Here is a 20,866-nt window from a genome sequence, read left to right as displayed (position 1 = left end):
TTCTGACTGGGTTAACACCAGTGGAAGTGGACTGGTTTTTTTGTTTCTTTGAGTTTTTTTAAGTGAAGTACTGACTGTTGTAAACAAGGATTCTTGTTAAGAGTTCCACTTTTGTTTAGTTTTCTGTTGACTCCAATCCTGTAATGCAGGTTCCTGTGCTTTGGATTTCATAGAGGAATCCACCCACCAGCAATTACCAGAAATGGCACTTTTCCCAAATGTTTAGCCATCATCTTTTCCTTTATTGTCATACTTGGTTTGAAAGTAATGTCTCCTGTCAGGATCGTGATAGGTTTAACAGCTCACATTAATAAAAATTATGTAACTGACTTGAAGTGTAACCCCCATGAACAAGCATAATGATTTAGAGTCATAGAATCATAGAATGGTTTGGGTTGGAAGGGACCTTTAAAGATCATCTAGTCCAACCCCCCTGCCGCAGGCAGGGACATCTTTCACTACATCAGATTGCTCAAAGCCCCATCCAGCCTGACCTTGAACACTTCCAATGATGGGGCATCCACAGCTTCTTTGGGCAACCTGTTCCAATGTCTCACCGCTCTCACTTTTGTTCTTATGCTTTAGATGGTATTGAAAATCCTATCTGGGATGACTGTTTCTATCTGTAATTTTTAACCTGAGTGTTAAAAAATATACTTGCTCTGGCCCATGACTGAATTGTTCTAACTGCTGTTTTCTACTCCAGCAAGAAACTATAGGGTGGATGGTGGTGGCTGGATAACGTGATACTGATGTTCTGGGACAAAGTGGTGTTTTGTAACATCTTGCCTGTTCAGAAGTTGTAGGCCTTATAACTTGAAGTGAAAGATATGATCATGCAGATATGATTATGCTGTGACTAAATAATTGGACCTCAAATGGTAGTATCACAGATGTGGCATACTCTCTGTAGCTATTGTGAGACCAATGGTGCTTCTGTTATTTCTCATACATAATGTAGGATTTTGACAAAATTAAAAGGATGGCACGAAACACTGCAAGAGTCAATTGTTATTTCCTTGGCAACAAAATTAGATTTTTGTAGTATCTCTTAGAAATAAAAAAAGCAATTTTGGAGAACTATATAACAAAGAAATTCTAGTAATTTCTTTTTTTCCTTGAGTTGATGTGATTTCTAATTGATAATTTTCAGGTCGGCTTCTCCAAGGCATGGCTTCACAATTATGAACAGACTGAGCATGGAAAATCGAACAGAACCTATTACTAAAGACCTTGATTTCCAGCTGCAGGACCCTTTTCTACTGTACAGAAATGCCAGATGTAAGTATGTGATATGTTGGGTTAAATACTGAAGAAGTGAGCTCCTTTTCAGAGTCCGTTCTTGGTTAAGGCAGTCCAAATGATGAGACTGCAGCTTTCGAGGGCTGAAACTAGCTGATTAACAGTTACAGCTGAAGGAATACATTTTGCTTTTTGATGTGCTGAAAGAGAAGAGTCACTCAGTGCTTGCTAAAATGCCACTCTTCTAAAGAAAGTATTAGAATTAATACTTAACAGTAATTTCTTCATTTAACTGACAAATAGTAGATTTTTATGTTCGTGTGCATGTGACAGGCGTATAGACTCGCAGAGATATTGTGTGCGTGTTCTGAATATACCCCATTCAGTGTTGGGAAGTCTCACCATGAAGCAGATCTACTGAGGGTTGGCATAATATTTGTATTCTTGGTTTTCTGCATAAAAATAGGCAAATGCAGCCAATTCGAAGCCTGTCTTCTGCTCCAGCTCCAAAATACTGTCCTTACAGCAAGTTGGAAGATAGGTTACTTCTAAACTGTCAGGGGTAACTCTTGATAACATAGTGGAGAGCCTAATTTAAACCCTGATGAAAGACAAAGTTATTACTTTGGGCTCTGTGTTTATCTTGCATGATTATCTTTATACAAGAATTAGCAAGTGTCAAGCAAACTCAGAAATAAGTGGAAGACATGAGAAAGCTGTACTTTTACATGCAGATATACACACAGACTGTTACAATGTTCAATTATATGAGAATGAGCATTTATAAATCTACAGTTTATGTCTGTACTTGGAAGCAGAGCTGCAGTATGATCTATAGTTTGCGCTTGATGCATAAAAACAGATTGAAAAAAGGTTTTATGTAAACTGTGATGCAGAAGTGTTCCCTCTGGATGAAGTAAAAGCAGAGGAAATTCGTGGCATACGAAGCAGCCCAGTGTGATAATCTGCTAGACCTTTTTACTTTATAATTTGGAGTTGGAAAGTATATCAGGAGGGAATCCTGTTGTACACACACACTATGTGGTAGAAACAATAGAGAAATAACATTTTAAATAACCTAAATGAAACTTCCATTTTTGAGAGTATTTGATAGGCTGAAAAAGAATTGAAATTCCCAAAGAAACTGAAAAGAAATGCAGACATCTCCAGGCTAACCTAGACTAGGTCAGACATTCGGATTTTAAGTACCATGAGACCTATTTATCCCATCTGATTTTGAAGAGTCTTTCCTATGTATATGTAATATTTTTTAATCTCATTTTGAAAATCCATTAGCAGTTTATGTATGTATATACTAATATCTACCTTTTGAAACCTGATCTATTAATTTTTCATTTTTGTTGAGACAATTGGTATAAGGAGTAATTAGAAGCTGTCATAACTCTATGCTGACGTGAAGTAAGACAGTCTTTAGTCTGAGTACTACACGTAAACTGTGATTTGTTTGGTTTTTTATTAGGAGAAAAATTGGGGGTTTTGGGGGGGTGTAAGCCATTTGTTCCCTAAGAGATGTCAGAATTTTAGATTTACAGGGTCTCACATATACGTACTAACATATGCCTCTGAGCAGTGGGCCTATGTTTAAGTAACTTGTCCAGGCCTTTTTGGCTAACTGTGTAACAGCAGAATGCAGAATGCTTCTTTTCTGGGTTCTTCTGTCTAGGCAATGGTCCTTTTAGGGTAGTTACTGCTGAACTGTGTTTGCACAGCATCAAGGCCTTTTCTGCTTCTCACACTGCCCTGCCAGTGAGTAGGCTGGGGGTGCACAAGAATTTGGGAGGGGATGCACCTGGGACAGCTGACCCCAACTGACTAAAGGGATATTCCATACCACATGATGCTATGCTCAGCAATAAAAGCTGGGGGAAGAAGGAGGAAGGGGGGATGTTTGGAGTTGTGGTGTTTATCTTCCCAAGTAACCATTACACATGACAAAGCCCTGCTTTCCTGGAAATGGCTAAATATCTGCCTGCTGATATTTAGGGAGGGGAGGGAGTGAGCAGCTGGGTGGGGCTAAGCTGCCAGCTGAGGTGAACCCACAATACCTAGACTGACAATTTGCCAGTGGCAACATGAAAGTAACATGTTTCTTTCAGTTTAGGATCTCTCAGCTGGGAGATCTGCTAGTTTCTTGACCTGGTGGCACTCTTTACTGTATCATTCCCTTGAGTGCAAGCATGGAAAAAAAGAAATAACATCCCCAGCCAGTGGTACTCCTGGTTTTATAAAGTCATCTTCAGCCTGGGTCTGTGGGTCTGATTTTAACCACAGTTAGCTGTTCAATCTAACCATGAGTAAATCTATGTTTGTTATTTAATTTGAGAATTTTGTTGTCTGAGAGAAGATTCATGTTTGCTTTACTAAAAAAAATCCACTAGTTCAGGATTTCAGTTAGCATCAGATGTGTTCTAGGTGTAGGGATACGTTACTCCCAGGTATTTATCTTCCTAAAATACTCTTACAAAGACTTAATCATTAATTATTCAAGAAAACTGAAGGTCTAGGTACTTCGAAGGAAAAACTTCTGTTTTCTCAGATTTTCATGGAAACATCTATGTTTCCAGAGCAAAGTGGCATTACAGACCCATAGAAGAAAAGTTATTTACCAACTCATTTGACTTTTCGAGGTTTTCTTTAGGTCCCTACAGATTGTTCATGGGGCGATTTCTTCACTGAGATGCAGATACCTCTAGCCATTTCTTCCTTACTGTGTATTTCAAAGCCTTTGCTACATAAAATAAAGGAACCTCCTCAACATTAAGTATCTGTTTTCACTAGGGTCTCATCCAAACATGACTCTGAATACCTGTCTTCAATTTTCTATATGAATATTTTCCTTGTGTTTTGCTTTATTATACAACTTGTCTTTATAATTTTTGCAAAACTAAGGCTTCAGACTTCTTCCTTATTCAATGGAGTTTTCATCCAAAACTAGGTTTTTTAGGCCCTAATCTTATAATATTATTTTTCTCCTGCTTCCAGATATTAACAAGGAGTACTCAGTAACAGCTGTTTACTTGGCAAAACAGTGGACATTTTGGCAGCAATACTTCACAGGATCTGGAAACAAGTTATCTTTTTCTAACCTTTTGTTTGACTTGGTTACATCTTACTCGATTTTTCATATGTATCTTCTTATTAGATATAACAAAACTAGAAGTTTTCCCTGTTTTTCTAATTGGTATAGTTGCTTTCCCATATAACAGGAACATATAACCCATAACCTATTTGCGTTTTGTGACAATGTAAATTTCAGAAAAATTTCAGAAAAAATTCCTCCAAGCCAGCATTTGGAGGAATAAAGAAGTCCTGCCCAGTGTTTTGTTTCTTCCAATATTCTGAATGTTTGTTGAAACCAACTTCATTTCAGTACAGCTGAATATCTATGGCTGGTTGTATCACACAGTCTAAAATAAATGCTCTTGGCAGCAAAAGGTGGTACTTGTGTACTGGACAAGTCTGCCAACATTTTGTCATGGTATAGCTATCATTTTGTAAAGATTGCTTTGCATCCAATATATGATTACAATAGAAAAAGCTTTCCTTTATTGTGTATAATTTAACAAAATTATACACAATAAATATGTTTATGAATACTTAAGGAATATTTAGATCTTACTTTCTACTTTATTGGTTTTCATATTTCTTCTGTTGTTCCGTATGATCTTGGTCATCTGAAGTTGAAATACTGTCTAAACACCGTGTTACAGTCTAATCCCAGGACTTTTCAGGCTGGATTTGGGATCCATGCCAGTTAATGTTTGCACAGATCCACTATTTCACAGAAAAGTTTAGTTTGGGAAATCTGTTAGGCTAGAGCTAGGGTTATTCATTTCAAAGCCAGGAGGAAAGCTCAAATTACAGTATTTAATGCCAGCAGAAATCCTTGTCCACCAAGAAACAGAAGGTTTACGGATCAAATAGGTATTTTCAATGTGACCTTTAAACTTATGTAGTTAACTGCAATGTTAGATGCTTTCTTTCTGAGAGCAAGACAGTAGTTCTGGTTTTGGTTAGATCATGTAACGATTTTAAGGGTTTTAAAAAATTTCCTGGGTTCTATATTTGAGTAACCTTAACTACATAATTACTACTTTTTTCTTTAATCTTTGGTGATATTTATTGTGAAAACCAATGTTTAGAGCCTGTTGCTTAAGACTTGATGCTGATTAATATGAGAGAATTCAGAAGAAATGCATAACTGTAAATTATTAGTTAAAATAACTTAATTTTCTCCTTTTAGCACTGATCAGTTGTATAATAATTTACTCGCAACTGTTCCCAACTGTATATTGTACCAGGTGTATATGGGTGTATGCTGGGTCAGTGAATTATTTCTTGAGTTGACTGATTTATCATTTCATCACTGAATACTGTTTTTCATGTTTACAGGACACAGAGAATTTGATGAATATTAAGTTGCATATCTTAGAGCTAGCTTCACCTTGAGCATTTCAGCTGCCAGAAAAAAATACAAGATCCTACCTTATAATAGTTAGTATGCTAATTATGACGATGATCTGATACAGGTTAATTGGGTGCTTTTGTGCTACAGCAAGTGGAGAAAGAAATTGTGTGACAGATCAACAAATAGTCTATATCTGACTAGATTCTAAACATATTTGGGCATAGAAGTTACTTTTAATTTCTGTGCCACATTTGTAGCAAAGCCTTTGATCATGTCATCTCCTAGGCTTGAAACTGAATGAAACTTCTTAGTCAGATGTGGCATATTCTACTGAATTTGAGCTTTTGCAGAGGTTCAGGAAGTGATACAAAAGCAGACCGAGCATGCCTGGTTTTGGTAAAACTGTCTAGACACACGTGATAAGTACATAACCTCATACTAGTTTCAGTTGTCCAGTTGAACCTGCCACCATACGTCTATCAGAACCCTGAAAATTTAGTATTATTTTCCCAGATTTCCACACTGCAAAGATGTCCAGTAGATGAGAAGGTATGGGAGGGAGAGGGAAGTTTGCCAGCTGTCCAAAGAAGTAGCATAAGGGGTTTTTGTTTGTTTCTGGGTTGGTTTTTTTTTTCCCCTGTAGGTCATAATTATTTATATATGAAAATTTTTCCAAACTGTATATTTTCCTCAAACTGTTATTTTTCATTCTTAAATTCTATGTTACAGCATCCTAGAGCCCTCTCAAATAGAACAACTCATCATCTTGGAGACTGATTGTGGCTCATTTCAGTTCACCCTGCTAAGTAAATACATCCTGGTAAAAAATACTGAATGGATAACAAGTGTCTGTAGGCATTTCTAAAGACCACTGACCCTGCAAGTAGCATTTCTCTTGTAAAAAACATCTTAGTTTGAAGAGTATTAGAAATTTACTTCTGAAGGGAAAGCAGGAGACAACAGTAATAGGATTTGAGTGATATGTAAAAATGAATATGTCATGAAAAACAATCTTCTTTTGGATACTATAGTGTCTTTTTTACCTTGAAATATGTTCTTAGTCTATACTACATTATATATTCTGTAATTCAATATTTTAAATATTTTCTTTCTTCTGAATGTGTTTTTATTTGAGAATGAAACCAGCATTTGGTGGTTAAATTTACTTGTGTATATATTTAGATTCAGCTTTCTGCATATTGACCAATAAACAACTAGTTGCTCAATTGTTTCCACTGAGACAGGCAAAATAGATATTCCAGGCTTTGTTTTTATGATGTAATAGAGTTTCTGTTTGGTTTTGATTTTGGTAAAAATGTCAGTTTAAATGGAGAGCCTTATTTATCAGCCTCCTACCTGCCAACATACAGTATCTGGTCCAATAACAAAAAAAAACCAACAGGGTGAATGCAGTAAATTGAAATGTGTATTCAATTGATTATTCCCCAGATGCTCATTGGTCTTTTTGAATTTTGAAACAAATACCTTTAAATGTTTTTAACTTCATTCAATTTGTATTATTTTTCTCTAAATTCAGTGGTCTGCTGATTCAGAAATACTACATGGCTTTCTGTTGCTGCATCATTAAGCAAAATGCAATGTTTTTGTCACAGCTGAATAACTTAAAAACAGGTTTTTTGAGGTTAAGTTTGATTGCAAAATTATTATTCTGGCCTGCTAGAACCTGCATGTTTTGTTGAAGAAAATATTTCTGTAGTTTAAAACTCTTTGAAAAATATTTGTCAATTTGGAACAAAAGTGTTTGAAAAGTAAAAGCTCAAACTATAGAAATTCAAAGTAATTTTGGCAGAAGGGCCTTGCCCTCATTAGAGGTATGTTTTTTTCAGCCTGTTGTTTGCTAAACAGATTTGGCTAAAGCTTTTTTTTTTTTTTTTTAAAGCCTGTCTGGACTGACTACTGCCGTTTGTTCAGAATACGAATGTTTGTGGTTTACCTGAGGTTCTGTCCTTGGAGACATTTTTGTCTTGGAGAAATAAACAAATAGCTCTTTCTTCTTCCCATTCCACTTTCTCTCCTTTGATCAGCATTATAAAAATTCATCATGCATCCAGCAAGACAGAACAGCAGTAGAGGTCACGATTATCTTGCCTGGATGTTATTGACCTTAAAGTGAAACCTCAGTTTTGCTGAGAGCATTGGAATGCTAACACTGTTAAGCATAGATATTATTTTCCTTTTTTAAATTTAAAAGGAAAGTATACATACTGAAAATACATCAGTGTTGTAGTAAGAGTTGATTCTAAACCCAGAAAATTAAGGTCACAGCATGAGCTTTGTCATGTTGCATGCTTTTTTTTTCTTTTTTTGAAACCTGTTTTACAGTTTGTGTCCAACTTAACTATTCTATAGTTTGTCATGTGCAAATTTTCTTGAGAGAAGCAAATAAATAGGAGCAGGAAGAAACTTGCTTATCAGATGCATAGTGACAATAATTTTTTCTTTTTTCATGTGAGGCACTGTCTAGCGGTCAGTTTACTGACTTCCTCGTACCTACACTCAGAAATTATCTGTTCTTAGACCGCTTTATAAGAGCATATATAAAAGCATTACTAATTTCCTACTACCTTTCCCATATAGTTCCTCCCTTTGTGGTCTATATTTCAATCTACTAATGATTTTAATGTGCTTAGAAGATGGTAAAAACTGCTTCAGAATGTTGAGAAAAATAATAAACTGCCCCTTGGAAATGGTATAGATACTGATTTACATTTTTGTAAATAAAAACATTAAATATGTACATTTATATATAAGATTTTTGTGCTTTCTGTCTCTCATTTTAATTTTCAAGGATGCCTAAAAATCTTTAATGCTTGCCTGTTGAGATTTAAAAATATTATTGTAACTTGATGGCATATCTAAACACTATTTTGCAATTGGGTGTGGATGGACATGCAGCAGTGCTGGCTCAGGGCAGGTGATTTTTAAGATGGGAAATCATGATCTTGCTGTCTAGTGGTTAGTTGGCTTGCCTGTTCTAGAGTATACAACCTGATACGCCTGTTTTTGAAATCTGTAACTAAACTCTGCTTGAGTCTATGGAAGCAGGAGTGGATTTTTAATGTAGTGAAAGGGACAGGATAATTTGTTGTAAAGAGATATGCATATATGCAAATTACTTTAAAAAAATAAATTGACTTAAAAAGTGCCGTAGAATATACTTTTCTGTGGTAACTCGTAGTTGATCATAATTTCTTTTTTTCCTAATTCTCTATCTTACTGAAGCTAGCCCTATTTTGAGCAGAAGGCTGAAGTAAATGATCTACAGAGGCCCTAACCAAACTAAATTATTAATGTGATTCTAGGATTAGCAGGTATTGGTTAATTCTACTTTAGGGTGTTTGGGATTTTTTTTTTGTGCTTATTGTGGAGAGTAAATGTAGTTCTGTGATTTAGTTTTTTAGGGTTCAAATTAAAAAAAAAACAAACAACAGAGGAGAAACTGTAATATCCCTTTATTGTTTGTTGTTTTTAAAGCAAAATTGTTTGTACTGGTAAGTCTTTCTAAATTTATTTTTTCCACGGCTGCCTTATTATTCATATTTTCCTTTAAATAGAATATATCTTTTTCAGTGGAAATTGTACATGCCAGTTGTGAAGGCCTTAAGATTAAGATGCAAGTTTTGATGCGTAAAACCATGTCCTTTGTCACTCTACCCAATTCAGCACAGATATTTCTAGTCAGACTTTCCTAAAAGGATATTTTTGATGTTTCTTCCTCACCCTTCCTACCCTGAGGATTTGGTACCAGTTGTGGAAGTCTTTGACTGAGCAAAGCAAACAATTTAGAATGCTTTGCATTTGTAAAGTGGCTTTTTGCAACTTAACTCTGAGGACTGCAGCCATCTTTTTGCTCTAATTATGTGTTTCAGTTGTGTGATGAAGGTGGTAAAAAAAAAAAAAGTGTAAGGAAAAAAAGTGCAGTAATCCTAACATAGGTTTTCAGTTACGTGGAACGATGGAGTCCAATCTGAAAGTCAGAGAAACTATATGTCATGTGAGAAGAAACAGGCTAAGGAGCTAAGATAACAAAGCTATGTAGTTTTTTGATGGCTGGTAATTATTTTGTGTATGGTGGGACTGTATCCCTGCCTGGGCAAACAAATTGGTAGGAAAAGTATATGGAATAGCATTAAAAGCATGTATCAAGCATCCTGCAGTTGTGGATGAGTTTCTGTATAGAATGGGAGGAGTATAATACTGCGTATATCTGCTAGACACAGTCTTTGTTTCCCATTTATGGATGTCAGCATATAAGCAACATATTAGCTTGTCTGGACGTTTACTGCTGAGAGTGTACTGCCAGCGCTGGGAATTCCGGACATCTTTTCAAGATAAGATAGGCATATGATGCAGTAAATCTCAAGAGTTCAAGTTGGAACAGATAATTTTTTTTAAAGAGGTTATTTTCATGTGACTACCTGTATACCCTCTACTTCATACACACCTCCTTGTATAGCATAAAATGGTAGATGTTTCCAGATCAGTGTAAATACGTACATGAATACCTACATATTTCTTCTGCAAATGAAAATATTAGAGCTAGGTGGTTTTTAGGAATCTCTCGCGTAGCCCCCTTTTCGGATTAGTCCCTTCACACACACACACCTATGCATGTAATATTTCGAGCTTTTGTATGTTTTAAACTTCTTAGCCTCTTTGTCTACAAAAAAAAAAAGCCCTTTTTCCTTCTTGTTCCTTATACTTACATGCCTTTTTTTTTTCTCTCATGTCAAAGTGGAAGTGGGAAAGCGATGTTCATTAGATGCTCAAAAGACAATATATTACCAAGAGAAGCCGTCCATCTACTTAACTCCACAGATTTGAGAATTACCAGAATTATCTAAATCCTGTGGTAGTGTGATCACACATACAGGACTTCACAGTACATTACCCCCAACTATTACTATAAGTTATTAGTTTAGTTTCATACATTATACAGACTGTTCTATTTAAATAGAAAGGGAATACTTATCCCAGCAGGTAGATACCAGAACAGTTTGCGTGCACGCAACTGGGTAATGTTGTCTTACCTCCGGGTTTGATGTAGAAGCAGTTAAGCTGAGTTTCATGCACCAGCTTCCCCTTATACTTCATTTCAGGTTCCCCTGGCTGGTGGCTGGGTAGCGGGTGATACGCTTGCCGAACAAAGGCTTGAAACATTTTAAAATTCCAAGGAGCGTTGAAACAGCTGAACTTGAGTATATTTTCTATATATAGTAAAGGTAAATTCCTTTTGGTCAATTGTTTCTTACTTCAGAGTTATTTTATGTAAGAGCCTTGTATAAAAGTTAAAACCTGAATGTTGCTTTAAACTACTGACAACTCGGTCTTTTAATCTAGAAACTATTTTCCAGCTCTTTGAAACCTCTGCAATATCTCTTGCATTATCCTTCCTTTCCTTGCTCTTCACTCCTAATCCTTTCTTGTCCTCTGTGCCTTATGCGCAGTTGGAGCCTTCTCCTCCCCCTGTGGTTTTTCAGGAAAACTTGGATTGAGAAGTGAAGATAATGGGCGCCATCCACCCGTCAGCTCATCACCTCACCGAGCCATGACGATCTCTGGTTTCTGTATATCAGCACGGACTTCTCTGATAATATCCTCTTGTGTTTGAAAAAAATAGGTTTGTCTAGTAGGGGGTGGACTTCACTCCTGACATAGCCAGAAAACTTCTCTTGGAATGTGAGCTTGCTCACTCACACTCCTTTATATGTGTGTATATATATAAAAATATTTGTAACCTTCTTTCAAAATATGGAAGATAAATATGTGAGCAAGTGTATCCCACAGCGCATATACAAGCTGCTCACTTCTGTCTAGTATTGATTTAATACAAGCTCTTGAGTGCCTCATCAGCTCTCTCTTCATCAAAACAAGCCTTAAATCGGCAGTAAACAATACTTTTCAATTACGGGAGGAAAAAAGAAAGAAACCTTCTCAAGTATAAGATAGCATACCCTTTAAAGGACAAGGAATGTGTTCTATACAGAAACACGGTGCAACTGTTCCAGTGGAATTACACTAAGGCTGCAAATGCAGTGTTGCTTTTTTGTCTTAACTGGCGTACAAACTAGTAAAACCATGGGGCTTATTATTTGCTATCTGCTGGGCTTTAATGGTTGTGGCTGCAGCCCAGTTGGTTTTGCAATGCAGAGCTTGCTTTAACAAAATTTAATAAAATACAAAGTCTTCATATCATAATGTATTGTTTAAAATCAATCTTTAAAAAAAAAATCTGGGTTTTACCTGCTGGCTTCATTTTGGACATACATACTCCTAGGTCTTTTGGAGCCTGTTTCAGTAATCCTTTTGCATAGCAGAGACATTATTTATATGCATAAAAACAATCAGAGATCTTGTAGCCAGGGGAAGAAAATGTAAGTGATGTAAGACACACGCTTCAGGTCAGAGGTCAACAATAAAGGGACTAGGAAGATTCTTCCTGTGAATCATGTGGTGCTGGTCATTGTCTTAGGATATGGACTTTCAGTTCGATGAGCTCTGCCAATTCTTTTGTCTCTGTCAAAGAAACTGCCTTTCTGTAAAATTTAAGTATTATTTGCTTGACAACATACAGTGTTAAATCCTCTACACAGGAATGTGTAGCATCTCTCAATGAAGAGGCTCATGAAATTTCATAATAATTAGAAAAGGACAGAAATAATATTGGATTTTTATGTAAGGTATCATATGCCTTCCTGCAGTGCTTTGCTTTTTTCTTTTATTATCATCTTTCTTCTGTTTTTATTCTTGTTTCTCTCACATGAATATTTTGTACATCTCTCTCAAACAGAAAACAAAGTAGAGGTTCAAATTTGTACTGAGAGAGTTAAAAGCTGAAGGAGGGAAGAGACTGAGGAAGCAGAAGATGATTACTGATATGTTTTATTCCTAAAGGATTATGCATGAGCTAGTAAAATACTGCTGACTTTTGAAGCAAAATGAAATATGCACTTTTACTTTCTGTGTGAATATAATACAATTGCTGTAATGAAAATCACCCAATGCAAAATTCCAAATTTTTATTTGAATTTAAATGTATCTCTATTCTATATTCAGGGAACCAATTCAGAATTGCAGGGTACCTCCCAGTGCTGCTATTGTGAAATGTCTAGCTGCTAATATAAAATGAATTTGATAAATGTGGGTTTTTTCTGTTGGATTACAGGTTTAAAACAAGGAAATGCTTACTGTTTAAATTGCATTTTCTTGGTGACAAACTTGATCTCAGGAGTACATTCTGTTTCTCCCTCTGTACATATACCCACACAGAATGTCTCGTGTGCAAGAAGGTAGAAAAGTCAGTAAATCGCTAATTTTTATAGTCATCTGAACACTAACTTCAATAGTTAAAATACATTTTTAAAAGGTATACAAATATGTTTAAAAATAATTACAGCAAAGAAAAAACCAATAAGGTAGTTCAAAGAGGTGGTATTTGTATCTTCATGAAAAAAATTACTAAATTGCAACTTTCACAAGAAAAAAGTAGGTCATAAAATATATTTTTAACATTTTTATTAATACTTTAAGATTAAATTTAATGATCCTTCAGTTTTCAAGCATGTAAAAATGCAGTGGCCATATGTGAATGATAAAGGGTCCAAGGTGCAGCCGTCTACTGAAATTTAGCTTGTGAGCACAGCGTGAACCTACCCGCAACTGGAGTAAACCTATTACTGTTTGCCTGTCATTATGTGAGAACAGTGAAAGTCCTCTCTGTGCCCATGAAATTGTATTATATTGCTAAAAATCATACATACTTAAAAATTTCCAACGGCAACTCTACAGATAAGCATATGTTATTGAAGGCAATGTAACAGCTGACTATAAGAGAAGGAATGGCTACAGAGTAGTAGAGAATAACTTTTTAATGTATTGAATATAACATGTTAATAGGCTGTGGCAAATCAATAAAAGCAAATACATAAGGTATGCTGTAAATATGAACTAAACATTTGAAATTTCAGGAAGAGCAGTTGACTTTACCTTTGCCTATTTCTATGTGGATTTTTTTATTCTTTTTCTAACTATTTCAGAAATAGAGATGGTGTAGGAGAAATGAAGAAATTGCCTGCCTCCAAAATGGTGGCATGTACAGAGTGTACAAATGGAAAAATACAAACTTTTTTAAATTCTGTTAATCTTATGGTATTTCTTAGGTGTTACTTATTACAAGAACAAGTATATATATACAAGCAACTTAGACTTTTGTTGTTGCAGGTTAAGAACTTAGTCCAGATCTGCAAATGTATTTCCATTACTTAGGATCTGAAGGTATGCAATGAAGAAATAAGAGATGAGATCACAACAGTCAGAATTAGAAACATCATCTATAGTTAAGGTTGCTTATTTTCTTCATGAAGCCGTTTTTGAAGTTGTTCATAATTTTGTGGGAGTTAAACCATTTGGGGTGACAGCTCATCAGACTGATTATACTAAAAATTCAGGTTTCAGGAAAAAATAACATAAACCAAAATGCTATTGAACACCTATTTAAGGTTAAAATATTCTTTCTTCTTTTTTTCCCTCTTTTCTATGTTACTGAAAAAAACGGCAGTGGCAGAGTTTGGAAAATAACTTGACCTTGAACTTGACTATAGCTCTGGAATTAGAGATGTACTTTGACCTTTGTCCGGTACTTCAAAGATGCACTTTAAAAATCATTGGGAACGTATTCTTAGACTTGACTAAATTATAAATTAAAACCATGATGTTTGAATCCTGATGAGTCCTTTACCAACTGACTATGTCACATACCGTAGAGCAGGCTTTATCCCCGCAGGACTAGAAGCCCAGATACTCAACCAGAAACATAACAGAAGCTGCTGCTTTTCTTAACCTAGTGGAAGGCAGGATGGAAATAAAAAGGCTGGAAATGGAGAAGGTGAAGGCAGCTCTCCTTCCTATTCTTTAAAATAAAATAAAACTTTTTTTTGCCTCCAGGTTGGAAAGGCAGTGTTGTCCCCTTCTCCTTGAGGAGAGTTCTCATTGCTTTTAGCTACTAGGTATGATGTAATGTGCACAGAATCGAGAAAAGAGCGTGGTTTCTAATTTAACCTCTTCCACTTGTGATAGTGTTATGTTAGTGTAAGCTTTTCTGCTAGTAGAAGTTACGGATATATATTTAGCCTAGATTTGTGTAATGGCGTTTTTGTATTATGTTCAGATGATTCCTGTAGATCAGGGCCTGGCTTCATTTCAGTGCATTGAAGACATGTTTTATGGTTTGCTGTAGAAAGTTAGCAGAGAATATAGAGCACTGGTAAGCTAATACAGCTAATAGTTTCAGATGTTGGGGAGTTATGTTTCTTTTCCACTGAGCCATTCTCTGATGGAATATTTTTCACAGGAAGGATGCTTTTGTTGACTCAGGATATTTGGATTTAGTTTTTAGGCTTGCTGCAAACTTCTTCACTTACCTTTCTAAAGTCAGTGTCTATCATTTTTCTATATCAAAAATGGAACAGTACTTTCACCCATCATTTGTTTATCTTAATACCCCTTCACTTAGCTTTTACAGTCCTTGAATGAGAGTGTTTAATCATTTCCATTACAAAAGGCAGTGGAGCTCCAGTCTGATGTGGATGTTTCAGAATTCTATTGTGAAATAGTAATGAGAACCACTTGTTATTTAAGAAAAACTTATAAACAGAACAATAAAGGATTTATTAAGAACAACTTGTTATTTAAGAAATTGATAGTCTGGCATCTACAGACTTCCTGCCTTAATTTCAGTGCCACACATCATCATGATTTAAAAATTATTTGGAACTGATGATGCAATGGCAGGGGATGTGACTGGAAAACCAGTGGTGGTGGTGGGTGGGGAAAATAAATGCACTAAGCCAGATGGATGATAACATAGATGCTATTCCTGTGTCGTGACTAAAAATTTCTTGTAGCATCAACAGAATGTAATTTTAAGGGCAGTCTTGCAAATTCAGTTTGCCTTTGGGCTCTTTTCCAAAAAGTAAAGAACCTGCCGATGGACTCTTACATCTGCTGAGCTTTATGGAAATAAATGGATCAATGGGCTTTCAAGTTTCCTACAATACTAACATAACTTTAGCTTTCAGGCTATTTAAGGGGCATTCTAGTGAGCCAATCTTGTTTATGTCTGCTGCAGAGTTGATGTTTTTTTCATAAAGAATTTCTGATAAATTTTGATTAAAAATCTGCTCAGGCTATCACAGTAGAGCCACAGACATGCTTTAATAAACCATCCACCATCTCCGAGTTGTCCCTTTTTTGCTTCATGAAATCAGAAATATTTGCTGACTCTATCTAGAAGTCTGCAAATTGGTCACCCAACTTCCATGACTGGTAGAAGATGGCAGGCATATTTCAAGGTCCATCCTATTAACAAAAAAATGTTTCTTGTGTTGATTTTTAAGGCATAGTTCCAGGCACAGTTACACAGATGGTGGTGAAGAACTTATTCTTGACTTCAGTAGTGTTGCCAGTCATTGCCCACTCTCAAACCATCTGCTTTTGTGGACAGGGGTTTTGAGGGGCTTTTGCATTTTGTTGGGGTTTTTGTTGTTGTAAATTTTCTTGTTATTTTGGGGTGGGGGTTTTTTAAGAAAGTTGCTTGAACAGTTCCCTCCTCACTTGAATTTGGCTGGTCAAGCTGAAAAACAGCTTTTTCGCTGTCCATGTATGATCATCAGTTTGCATTAAGATGTCTCTGAGCAGGGTTCTTTTCCCTTTAATAAATGGCTTTTTTTCCTGCTTGTTCATATATAATGTTTTAAACATTTGAAATAATGGAAATACCAAGTCATCCTTTTCCCTGTCTATATTAAAAGTTTCCCAAGTAAGTGGATCAGGAGCTTTATCAACCTTTAAATGAAAGAACAAGTGTCTGATGATTTCACAGTTTGTTTTTTTCCAGCAGCTTTTTAGGAATTTAACTTAAACTCATATCAAAATACAGGTTTTTGCTGTTTGAAAAACTCTTACTTTACTTCAGTTTCCTGGCATTTTTGTGCCTGGGACATCATAAAAATTTTGGTTCTCCTCTAAGAACTTCCAGAAATAACAGGATATACCTAAGCTGAATTTCCATTATTTAGAAACAAATACGTTTGTTTTATATATATTTTGTATTGTGCTGCTTTACACAATGTAGAGAAGCAAGAGACCTAAAAGTTCCAGTCATGTTGATGAGCCACATGACTATCAATATGGTATATAGGATGAAAATTTTTTTCTAGTGTTTTGTTTTTAAATACCTGAATAGCTAAGCAAAATGTTGTGTTTGAAAGAACTTTAAGGCTGTAAAAAAATAAAAGAACTTTAAGGCTCCTAAACTAGCAAATACCAAAATTAAGGTTGCTTGTGCAATCTCTCTTTTTTGTTTCTGGAATTTTAAATTATGTGATTGTCTTCTTTTGCAATAAGGACTTTGCTTCAGTTATCAAATAGTCTGAATGTAGTTCACATAAAAAGCATCTACTCAGTATTCTGGTTTTTCCTCATTACTGGTACGTGGGCCACTTGCTTTGACTGTTATATACTGCTGAAGTTCTGCACTAGGGACAGAACTATTAATTGCTTTTTTCTTGTTGTTGTTTTCTGTGATACTAATCAGTATAATAGCTGGTAACCTGTAAATAAGCTGCACTGTTGTACCTTGCTCAGATTAGAAGTATTATTCCTCCCTATTTTACAAATTGGGATCCTAGGGCAGAGTAGTTACAATTACAGAGATCAATTAAATGCAGGGTGTCTGACTTTAAATTACTCGGGCCTAATTTTTCCAATATATTTATCATCCATATGTTCAAAAACACTTCTTACAGACTTCAGTTGTGATTATAAGTAGCTGGTGTTTTTGCAGGTCATGCACTCAAATCTTATACCAGGTCTAGGACTTCAAATCAAACACCGGAAAATGAAACATACACAGTCAGTGACAGCCACTTAAGAGTACATTTCACAACTTACGTATCATTGCATAATATCTCTGGGGCAACGTCAGAGATGGAATTCAGCTTTCCAAGATAGCATGCAGCTGCCTTAGCTGCAGATTTTTTATATCTTCTTTCCTTTGTTGCAGTCCTCTCTTGCTTTATGCTGCAGAGCAGGATGTAGAGCTTCAACAGGCAAGTCTCCTTCACGACTTGAGCCTGAGCAAAGTGGAAGGAACATCGTATGCTTGTATCGTAATTGTAAAGATGGTATCATGGGCAAAGGGATCACATTTGCATTGGAGTAGAAGAGCACAAAATTAACATGGCATGCTTTAATTTGTGTTTTAAGTTAAGAACTCATAGATTAAAAATTATTATTGTGAATATAACCTACTTTGGTTCTTTTTCAGTAGGTTCTGCAAAATGGAGGCTGCAGTATTCTAAAAAGTACTAGAAAAAGAAATGCAAGCATTGATAGTTGGCTGAATAGTGAGATATTACAGGAGTGGTAGATAGCAAAGAGAAAAGATGACCAACATAATGGAGTCTGGCTACCTTGTAAGATGTGCGTAGAGAAACTGCATTTTAATATAGCCCAGTATGGATTTACGTATTCAGGAGCAAGAGTTTAGGCCATACGTAGGCAGTAAAGTACCTTAAGAAGCATCATATCAAGAATAAAAAATGAAAGTTGAAGAATCATTTTATTTATTTTTCATACCAGCAAGGGTAAAACAGTTTCTAGGTACAGGGGAGTGTCTAGTCAGTAGTTATGATATTTCTGTATTTATTTTTACCAAGCTTAAATACTGTATGCAGTTTGTGGAGCAATAGCTTAAAAGTAATGTGTTGCAGGCACAGTGAAGCCAAAACTTTGGTAACAGAAACATCTATTCAGAAGACAAAAATCTAATAGCTGGAAGTTGAAGCTAGGTAAATAAAGAGTAAAATAAATAATCCTAGAGAAAATGCCTTCCTTTTTAATAGGATACTTAGCATGAATTATGAAAGTTGATAAGAAAGTCTTCATCATTATAATAAATAAATAAATGTTTCAGATTTTGAGAGGTTAGAAATTGTCATCTATAATTCTGGTAGATAGCAGCTGTCAGCTTCTGCTTATAAATAGTATCGAGTGCTGTAGTGTTTGTGAGGACAGGAGAAATCCATAGCCAAAAAATGAAAATTGTAAGGCAGAAGCTGTAGAATTGGCTCTGAAGTTGTGACTTAAAAATTAAATAATATACTTCCTGAAATTCAGTCACTGAGCTATATTAAATGAGCTTCACAGATTTTGTTAAAATTTCCCAGTTTTGATTTATGAGTAACCTACCTTTTTCAAATTCTAAAGACTGGTATCTCTTAATATTTAATAATTTCAATTAGATGATTTAAGTAATTTATTTAGCTTATTCCCGTTCGATATTAATTGTATCTTGTTGATTTGATAGCTGCATTATATCCTTCTAGTTTTGTGTAATCTTGTTAACAACATCATAACTTTGGTGCCCTTTTTGTTTTCTTTAACATGATCAATTTATTACTAAATCTCATTTCTTTTAGGAAATTACTTCGGAACTGTTGAAAGTGGATGAATAGATATGTACCGTTTTGTCAGTATAAAACTAGCTCTCCTTATTGGGCTTGTGTTAGCTACTTTTAATGTAACCGGCTTGCTTGGTTAGCAGAAGATATTTGACTTCGATTTGTTTTTTTCGTTTTCTGTTTTTTACAATAATCTCTTCTTGGATAACTTTATAGCTGAAGCTGGGCCTAAAAGTGACTTAATATTTCCTCTTTTGTGCTGCAGTAGAAGAATTTGCTTTGTGTATCTGCTGTCTAGTGATTCAGTTGTGCCTCTGCTGTTTAATGATTCATTTTTAACATGTGAACATTTTAGTGAAATTACCACCCTACAGATGATACTTAGATGAGGATTTCCTTTTTGTCAAACAGTCTGATAGTGATGGAGGGCAGATAAAAGTAATCTGTTTAGATTTAATCCTGATAAGACATGCAGTGTTTTCATGCTGGTAGAAAGCTTGTAGTGAAATTTGTATTGTATGTGTATTTAGTTTTTATTAGTGGAGAGCGTGCCAGGTTCCTAGCTTGACAGTTACAGTTTGTAATCATCTTGGGTTCTTTTGCTGGTCCTAGGTTTTTATGTGTTGTCATACACATAGAAAAAAAAAAATTGCCATTTTGTGTTCATCATTAATCAAGAAGATGGCTGTTGATACACATTTTTACTACTATTATTTACATTTTTGTTTCCTTAAATGTAGATTATAGCAGAATATACTACTGTGGTATGAATTTACACCATGGTTACTCCAGGTGATGAGCATCCAATATGAAAGCATACGTTAGTGTACTTTGGATACCTGGCATCTCAGGTTTTCCACCAAGCTATTGCTTTCTCACTGGTACATCGTTCTCCCATGCATGAAAGACCTCAGAGTACATTGTGCCGCAACAAATGGAGTGGCTGTGTGATTATTTCTCAGTGTATTTCTGAAGTGTTCATCTGTTCTGGACAGATGGGAGAAGTGTGGAAGGAAGAAGAGGAGGACTGTCCACTTCTGAAAGATTTCATTACTGAATGGGTGAGCTGTAAGCTCAGAGGATGTTGGGTTTTGGTCTCAGCTTGCTTTCAGCTGTGCTTCCTAGTCTGGGTTGAAAGTACCATTTGACTGAGGTAAGAAAGTAAGTGTGTGTGTGTGGGTTTGAAGCTTGGCTAACATCTAGGCTGAAGGTCTCTGGATGTGCAATATCCTGACTTAAAGCTTCAGTTAAGATGAGATATATTGTTGGGGTGGTGGTTTGGTCTGGTGGGACAGACAATGATTAGTGTCCTTATTCTGTGATCTGAAATGGGTGTGCATTTGAATTGTATTTCAAAATACTAGTTGTAGTTCTGTAAAATCTGAATTGGTCTTTTATACTGGTAATCAGACAGTTTACTTGTGTTTGTCACTGCGTTGAGGTAAACTAGCTTGCTTCTGCTGTTGATTCCAGTCTTTCAATGGCCAGAAGCACTGCAGTATTTCCATGGGACTGTCAGCTTTCAGATTTATCAGATATTCATAAATAGCCTATGACATGTTTGATCAATTGGCCAAAAGGTGAAGCTGTTCAACCTGTCTTGCATATTGGTGATGCCACCAGCTGTGGCAGACATAAAAAAAAATTGAGGATGGAGCAGATGGACAAAGTTTCATCAATACCCTTCTGCATTGGATATTCTTTTATAACAAAG

General features: G+C 35.7%; 2 protein-coding genes across 51 annotated transcripts in view; one reads left to right on the top strand and one right to left on the bottom strand.

Moving 5' to 3' along the window:
* Positions 1–11,194, bottom strand: part of CACNA1C (calcium voltage-gated channel subunit alpha1 C) — a 495,028-nt gene extending 483,834 nt beyond the window's left edge. For 17 of the 47 annotated variants that reach the window (XM_072873471.1, XM_072873350.1, XM_072873368.1 and 14 more), the window contains exon 1: positions 10,723–11,193. In XM_072873471.1, coding sequence (XP_072729572.1) covers positions 10,723–10,852 — 130 coding nt within the window. In that variant the 5' untranslated portion in view covers positions 10,853–11,193. Of the gene's footprint in view, positions 1–10,722 lie in introns of all 47 variants that reach the window. The other 30 variants (XM_072873536.1, XM_072873579.1, XM_072873755.1 and 27 more) reach the window with 3 other exon arrangements.
* Positions 1–20,866, top strand: part of DCP1B (decapping mRNA 1B) — a 55,674-nt gene that overhangs the window by 2,771 nt on the left and 32,037 nt on the right. For all 4 annotated transcript variants that reach the window (XR_012044228.1, XM_072873792.1, XM_072873769.1 and 1 more), the window contains exon 3: positions 1,154–1,281. Coding sequence is in view for 3 of the 4 variants with exons in the window: in XM_072873792.1 (XP_072729893.1) it covers positions 1,154–1,281 (128 nt within the window). In the remaining variant the exon portion in view is untranslated. The remainder of the gene's footprint in view (positions 1–1,153; positions 1,282–20,866) is intronic.

This window comes from Ciconia boyciana, chromosome 1, assembly GCF_034638445.1.
Source record: "Ciconia boyciana chromosome 1, ASM3463844v1, whole genome shotgun sequence".
Taxonomy (NCBI): Eukaryota; Metazoa; Chordata; class Aves; order Ciconiiformes; family Ciconiidae; genus Ciconia; species Ciconia boyciana.
The sequence above is the reverse complement of the archived record's forward strand: the minus strand, read 5'-3'. Positions and strand labels throughout refer to the sequence as shown.